We start from the raw sequence: 8,081 nt of genomic DNA, 5'->3' as shown, positions 1-8,081 counted from the left end.
ATACCGACAATGTGCCCAACCTTTTTCCAATACTAAAGGGAGAAGGATAGGCATACCACCTATGTACGATAAGTTAGTGGGCGGCACCAATGGGAGTGTGAGATGATGCACTATAAAGGAGGGATAGAGGAATAATTTCAAAGAGGAGAAGAGAGAGACACAATGAGTGCTAGCTTACGGTACACCAACGGTGTGCCCAACCTTTTCCCAATACTAAAAGGACAAGGATAGGCATACTACCCGTGTATTTATTAGTTCACAAGATATTACATGAACTTAAACATTTAAAAAAAAAAAAAAAAGGATTCACAAAGATATCTATGTAATATCAAATAGGACCATTCAACATCAACCCTAGTGAGTAATTGTTTTAGTCCTTCAACATCAACCTTACTTGGGTGTTCTTCTTTATTAGTTCTCTTTTGTTCAACGCAGACAATTGAAGATATAAATGGATAGTTGAAAATTCATATCTGCTTCACGTTTAGGGGAACCTATATTTGAAAAATCAACATCCTATCTGAATCCATTCAGAAGCTAATCGAATGCAAATGCGGATACCAGTACATGGACGGATGAAAATACAAGTATGCATGGATATTTATAGGAGGGTACTTGATTGAATTGAGCATAAAATTTGATATGTGGCTAATCCAAAATATGTTCTAGATATCCAACTATTCCATGAAGCACAACTAGGTGTGTAAAATAGATCATTGTCTACTATCTGTCATAATAGAATACTTTTTGACAATAAAAAAAAATTTAACTTGATTAGTGCAAGGAGAAAGTTTTCCTCTACCCATGGAGTAATGCTCACCCACCCATCTAGGATTATTATTACTTGGCCCCTACTGTACGAAGTCGATAATGCCCTCCTCATTGTTCTTGATATCCATTCTTAGACACGGGAAACCCATGGCAAGGGATTCTTCATTCACCGTGGGTGTGGGGAAATTGCCTCCCCTCCTTAAACCTTGCACTGCATTTTCAAGTTTTCCTATCCAACCTTAAAATCTAAAAAACCATATTCCTCTTGATTGAAAAAAAAAAAAAAAAACTCAAACAAAAACACATTCTTCCTTTGCAAATTCCATGATGACAAAATGAGATGCCTACATCCATTCATCATCGATGTGTGCAACACCGTGACAACATGTTATTTCACATTGATAATGAATGGCAACACACTTTTTTTAGCTTCATAAGTTTTTATAGAATGTGCCTAGCAACAAATCCTAAGTTGATGTGATTGAAACTAAGGAGGGACTTAGGCTTACTTGTTAGTCTACAAGTGTAGACTCTAAAGGAAACAACATGTGAGTAGGTGATGGATTACATGAATGGTATAGTTGACGGATCTTTATCACCTCCAGTTGGCTGCCCGGCCCAGTTCCCTAGTTCCTCTAACAAAGGGGGCTGAAATGACCTCTCTACCCATGCCCAAACACTCTGCCCCGGTGGGATCCACCATCCCCCTATTAAAGGAACTGGGGAACTGAGCCGGTCAGCAAATTAGAGGTGATAATTTTCCATAGTTGACTCCCTTAGCCAGTAGATCCTCGTTGTTGAACGTGATGGAGTTCGCCACATACACTGTCCCTATAGTCTCAGACAATTGTTGGTGTTAAATTTCAAAGGGCACATGTACCTTGGTGAGTGCATTAAATATTGCTTTCATGTGAATTAGGGAGGTCATTAGTAGCTCCCATGCTAAAATGCTAGTTTGAGTTTTCTTGAGTTGCTTTAAGGTTATGTTTTCTCGAACTAACTGGTAATTGAGTTTGAAAGACACATGCATCAAATGTAATTAATCCAATCGTTGTATACTATTTATGTGTATTAGCACAGGGTCAATGAGAAAGTACACATGGTCATCAACATAGATGAGATTACTCTTCCGTAATATTTGTAACCCTGCATCAACACGAGGCCAATGAGAGGGCACGTAGGGACTTAAACATGGATGAAAATTTTATTTTATGGGGAAGAAAGTAAAATTTCACATGCTTCTAGTGTATAGGGTCAATCTTTACATTTCCAAAATCCAACATCGCATAGCAAATGATCTCAGAATTTAAGCTATGTTTGGATGCCAAGAATAGAAAAGAAAATATAAGGCTCAGATATATTTTTTTTGGAAAATTTCTTATATTTTCTTTTCTTTTCTTAGCATCCAAACATTGCCTTACTTTTCATCGAAAAAGTGGATCGACTTTTCCATTCCTAAAATCCCACCCGGCAAAACCCCCCTATTCAAACGGGCCCTTAGGGTTTAGAGTCATTCCGTGAAAGGGTGCTTAAAAACCCTAAAAAGAAAAGCTTACCTCTTTCTCTTCTATCGGCCGCTGCAGAGGTTGAGGAGATCTGTTCCTTTGCTACAGAGAAATGGTAGGTGGTCCTTATTAGCTTTCGATTATGTGCATTATCCCTGTTGTGTTGTTATGTTCAGTCGTATCTGCTCTTCCGGTGTTTGTGCTGCTGCTATTGAAACTTGATAGCCGTAATATTTTCTTCTCTCTTTTCAATTTCTTATTCGTCGTTCTCGTACTACTTCCACGATTCTGGAAGTTCTGAAATCAGAGGATGTTTCAGTTTCTTCCGTGCGTTCCTCAGATTTAGACATAAAGACATCCACGGTTGACTGGATTAGATCATACGTTTCTCACTCTCTACCTTGTGTTTTAGTTCAATCTTTATGATTTCTTTTAAATTTTTTCACATACGACGTATTTTTCAGTAGAAATTTATGTATTGCTGTTTATGTCTAAATTTTGGAACTCCTTAGTAAACCCACAATGCTAAATTGTACATTGATCTCAACGATTAGAAAAAGTTGGGTCTATTACGCAGGGTTCGATACACGAAATCTCACTGCTTCCTTTAAGTTAACGACTTATTGGTGAGGTAATTTGGTTGAAGTCTTGAGACGGTGTTGATATAACTGTGATACAAGTAGTGAATAAATTTCGAGGGTCAGAGACAAGTTCTTGCGGCCTCGTTCCAAACATTTTAATGTTTGGCTAAAGACATAGTTGTCAAGATGTTGCCTAGGGGCGCCTGGAAATGGGCCTTGGTCGCCTAGTCAGCATTTTATCGGTGTCGCCTTGACAGCCAGCCCTCCCTCCAACACCTTGGGTCGCCTAGATGCTATGACTACTATGGCTAAAGCAATATATCTAGCTACCCAATCTAAGCAGGGCTCCATCAGTAAGGATAGGGTTTCCAATTTTTTTTTTTTAATGATAGGCGTGCATATCCACATATTTAAAAGATCTCCCTAGTGGTATATTTCTGAATTCGCCTTTGAGGTTGTGACAATGATTCCAACTAGTCACAATCATTACTTTGAATTTGACAATGTGGGAATTGGGAAAATATGGGATGCTATGTTGATATTTGGAGATACTTGTTGTTTTAATATTTAAACATTGAGGTCTTAACATGTTGGCAATGCCCAGCATTTTTTATGTTGATATAAAAACTGGTGCCTCTAAATAGGAAGTAATATAATACATCGCAATTTTTCTATGTTAGTATGTGTAGTTATGTTATCATGGAGTATTTATGGTATTATGTCTCAGCTTTCTAAACTTACTTTTAAGTTATTGCATTTGGAAGATTGTTCACTACCCTTTGACTTTTTGTGTACTTTTTCCTGCAGGCCCCCAAAAGAGGTGTAAAGACCCCAGTTGCAACCAAGAAGAAGCCTGTAAGTTGTTGCATCCTTTATGTTTTTTGTAATGGAATTGCTAAAAAGGGGAGTGCCCTATGACATGGTGTAAATTCTGCAAGTTATCATTTATAATCAAATTAAGAAATAGTGATGCCTCAATTAATCATTACAGTATTTTTTAATTAATCAAGTTATGTCTGACATTTATGATGACTTATTAAATATGAATCATGGACTGCATAACCTAGCGTTTGCTTACCAAGGTTTTGGTATTGAACACGTGGAACAATGTGTTTGTTCAACTTCAGTCGTTCCGTAAGAAGCCCTAGACTGTTTCACCTAGCCTTTTCTTACCAAGGTTTTGGTATTTAACATGTGGAACAAAGTGTTTGTTCAACTTCAGTCATTCTGTAAAAAGTCCTAGACTGTTTCATGTGTGACAGCCAAAGAATGTAATTTTATTTACTTAATTGTAACTAAGGAATAACAGTATAACATCTGTTCTTGACAATCTTCTCTGTTATATTTGTTTTAGTACCGCTGTTAATGTTTTGGTATTATCCTGATATTTAAACATGTTTTATGGCAATGGGGAAAAAAGTTTTTTTTCCCTTCCTAATGTAATTTTATTTACTTAATTGTAACTAAGGAATAACATCATAACCTTTGTTCTTGACAATCTTCTCTGTTATATTTGTTTTAGTACCGCTGTTAATGTTTTGGTATTATCCTGATATTTAGACATTTTGTCTGATAATGGAGAAGAAAGGTTTTTTTTCCTCCCATCAATATAATTTTGAAGGCATGCACTGGGTATTCTGGGTTTGAAAATTTAAACAAGAATTGTAATTGAGGATAATAGCCAAGATTAAACCCTAATAAATTTCCGTATTTTATACCTTGTTTGTGTTAATCATAAACTTTCTGTATAATCAATCCTGTTTTTTATATTTTTATTTTTCTGATATAGTTGCTATGCTATATTTAATTAATGATTGTATGCCATGTTTAAATGAAAAGTATCTAACTGTATGAAAAGTATTCTGCTGTATATTTTCCATACCAATTTTGCTACTGATTGAACAATAAGCTTGGTATTTTCATTTTTTGAAACCATGGACATTGATGAAGTTGATTCAATTATATGAGTTGGGAATCAGCCCATGGATGAGTATTTTGCCTTCCATGTAAAACATAAATTGTTCCTTAATTATGTATGTGTTTTTTATTGAATTAATTTGTGATGGTTAATCAAGTTTGCAATGAGTGGTATGTGGTCCCTTTTGAGAAATATGAATTTCTTGCCGCTTCCAACTTGATTTATAATGAGAGTACCGTGCTTAATGTTCTGCAGGAGAAGGTTGTTAATCCTTTGTTTGAGAAGCGGCCAAAGCAGTTTGGGATTGGGGGAGCACTACCACCAAAAAAGGATTTGCATAGATTTGTCAAATGGCCGAAGGTTGTTCGCATTCAGAGACAACGGAGGATTTTGAAGCAACGGTTGAAGGTTCCACCTGCAGTAAACCAATTCACAAAAACACTTGACAAGAACCTTGGTAAGTTGTCACTGTTCCACTAAAAAAAGCTTCTAAGTAACTATATTGAGGTGCCTGGCATTGGTGATGATCATTGAAGGAAGCATTCTATCTGATAGTTTGTTGTGCAGCTACAAATCTGTTTAAGATGCTGCTCAAGTATAGACCAGAGGATAAGGCTGCTAAGAAGGAAAGGCTCCTTAAAAGGGCACAAGCTGAAGCTGAGGGGAAGACTGTAGAGTCAAAAAAGCCGATTGTTGTCAAATATGGTCTTAACCACATTACTTACCTCATTGAACAGGTATTAAGGACATTGGTACCCAATAATGTTTTAACACTTGTTCTGTGTAAACACCCCTTAGTTTCTGGCCAGAATTCTGAAAAAAGTTCATTGAAGGAATAGTCATAATTAAGGATGGGGTTTAGGGGTGGCAATGGATAAGGTGGGGTCCAAACTCCATAATGGCCTTATCCTTACCCGTAGGAGGTAGGAATATGGAATTTGCTTCATTAATTTAATCAATCCCCTTACTTAGGTCTGTTACCTTATCAGTTCAGTATTTGTGTAGGTCTTTCCTTTTTTGAGTTTTTTAATAAGCTTGCAAGGGGCTACAGCCCTACCCACGAATTTGATGAATAGAGTATTGGCTTTTGCCTCTTAATTCTGCGAGATTCAGAGACTGTTGTGAGATCCAACAAACTATTGGTGGGATGCCAATAATGGCTGGTGGGATTCCAGTCGAGGACTAGGTGGGATGTTTAGTTCATATCCTTCTTCTCTTCTCTAATCGTTCCATCGATTCCAAGTAACGTTACTTTTTTTCCCATCTGTACTTTTAGTAACTGAATCTGTTATTAGGAAATGGCCTGAAATAGCTATCCTCTTGTTTCCGTTATTGTTCTTGCTCTGATCTGTGTGCATAAAACCCAGTTTTCCTTCAAGTTTTTTGAACTCCTATTCCAATAAAGAATTTCTTGAAACTAAACTTTTAACCATTGGAGTTCAAATCTGAATTTAAATTTGGCTTTCAGTTTCTGTTATAAAGTTCTGCTATTGGTTGAACTTTAAAATCTAATTTCACACTGATTTCCAGAAATTTTTCTCACTAGGGTTTTCTGAATTCTTCAGTTTTGTGACCGATCTTTCAGATCTGATTCTGTTTGCTGTTGTAGTTTCAAGCTACTGTTTGTGCATCAGATCATTTCGTAACTACTGTTGTCTAAAATATCCTGAATTTACTAGTTTCGGTTACTGTTCTGAACCATGTTTCTAGAATCCTACCCCCCAGTAGGATTAACATTTAACTTGAGATCTGTCCATCAGATTTGAACTAGATTTTGGGAAACCATTCTTTTCCATGTAATTGACCTTCAACAGCTGTTATTATAATTTAGAACCTTGGCTTATCTGTTATTATAAATCTCTGAGTTCTGGTTTCTAAATCTGTCACTGTGATTCTGGTTTCATTGGATTTCTGATCGTAGTAATCTTAAGTTTCTAGAAACCCATCACGTAGCCAATAGTATACATCACTTATTGGAATTAAATCAATACCCTAGAAGGGCAGGTAAAAGTTAGACTGCGAGAGAAGAGTTTCTTAGCCTTACTACTAATTCAATTTGGTGGGTGGTAAGAGATGCCTACCCTTGGGCAAAAGAATCTTTTGCCCTTACCCTCCATATGGGTAGTTAAGGCAGGTAAATGGGTGCCCTTTGCCTGCAAATCTTAATGTAGACGGGTATAGATTATTTGATGTTAATGGGCAGTTTTTGTTGTCCTTCTATTTGAATTTTCATGTTGTGTTTTCTAGTCTGATATGCGATTTCTCATGACTGGTTTTGGTATCCAACAATGTGCAAATACGATTCGAATATTGGTCTTCCTGGGTATGGTTTGAGGTTGCATCTTTTTTAATCCCTGCAGAACAAGGCTCAGTTGGTGGTGATTGCTCATGATGTTGATCCCATTGAGCTTGTTGTGTGGCTGCCTGCCTTGTGCCGGAAAATGGAGATCCCATATGCAATTGTGAAGGGGAAGGCTCGTCTTGGAGCGGTTTGTTTATGCACTTCCTGCTCTGTTTAAAGGATGACTATTTTGCTCTCAACAAATTCATATTTAAATTTTGGATCTATTGTTTTTTTTTTCATATTTTTGAACAGATTGTGCACAAAAAAACTGCCACAGCTTTGTGTTTGACATCTGTGAAAAACGAAGATAAGATGGAATTCAGCAGGATTGTGGAGGCAATAAAGGTAATTAAGACTGAGAAAGGCTCACTAGTAATTGGTTAAGCTACTGGTACCTATGTTTCATTTGGAACTTAAATTTTATGCTATTTAAATCATTACAGGCTAATTTCAATGATAAGTTCGATGAGCACCGTAAAAAGTGGGGTGGTGGCATCATGGGTTCCAAATCTCTTGCCAAGACCAGAGCGAAGGAGAAAGTCTTAGCCAAGGAAGCCGCACAAAGGATGACTTAAGTTCCGACATTAGAGTTCCTTAGAGGTGATTGGAGGAAGAGAGCCATAGGATTAGTTTCGGTACTAGCCTTTGAATTTATTTTTGATTGTTGCCCTAGTATTTTGGCATTGGTTTTGTAGTTGTCGTCGTGCACATTTGTTTTTTGGGTGTGAACACCAACTTTTGCCTCTATATATGTTTTTGTTTGTAGGAGAGAGCTTTGTTCCTTGAATGTGAGCTATAGATACTTCAGATTTACATGGTTGTTTTTTTTCCCTATCGGTTTCGTCCCTTGCTATGGCCTATATGCCTCATGTGGTTTTGTTTGCCATCAAGCCCATATTTGCACTAGGCCAGCATGTTTAGTTTGTGTACCAGATCCTTCTCCCACATCCACTGTTCTTAGA

General features: G+C 37.0%; 1 protein-coding gene across 1 annotated transcript; it reads left to right on the top strand.

Moving 5' to 3' along the window:
- The first annotated feature begins 2,295 nt into the window (after positions 1 to 2,295).
- LOC122652379 (60S ribosomal protein L7a-2-like) lies at positions 2,296 to 7,841 on the top strand. Its single transcript, XM_043846098.1, has 7 exons — positions 2,296 to 2,391; positions 3,665 to 3,712; positions 5,031 to 5,232; positions 5,343 to 5,512; positions 7,136 to 7,264; positions 7,372 to 7,464; positions 7,563 to 7,841. The coding sequence occupies exons 1-7, from the start codon at positions 2,389 to 2,391 to the stop codon at positions 7,692 to 7,694; spliced, it is 777 nt and encodes a 258-aa protein (XP_043702033.1). The 5' UTR covers positions 2,296 to 2,388; the 3' UTR covers positions 7,695 to 7,841.
- Positions 7,842 to 8,081: the final 240 nt, after the last annotated feature.

The sequence above is a fragment of the Telopea speciosissima genome, chromosome 2 (genome assembly GCF_018873765.1).
Source record: "Telopea speciosissima isolate NSW1024214 ecotype Mountain lineage chromosome 2, Tspe_v1, whole genome shotgun sequence".
Taxonomy (NCBI): Eukaryota; Viridiplantae; Streptophyta; class Magnoliopsida; order Proteales; family Proteaceae; genus Telopea; species Telopea speciosissima.
This window is presented reverse-complemented; position numbering and strand designations above follow the sequence as displayed.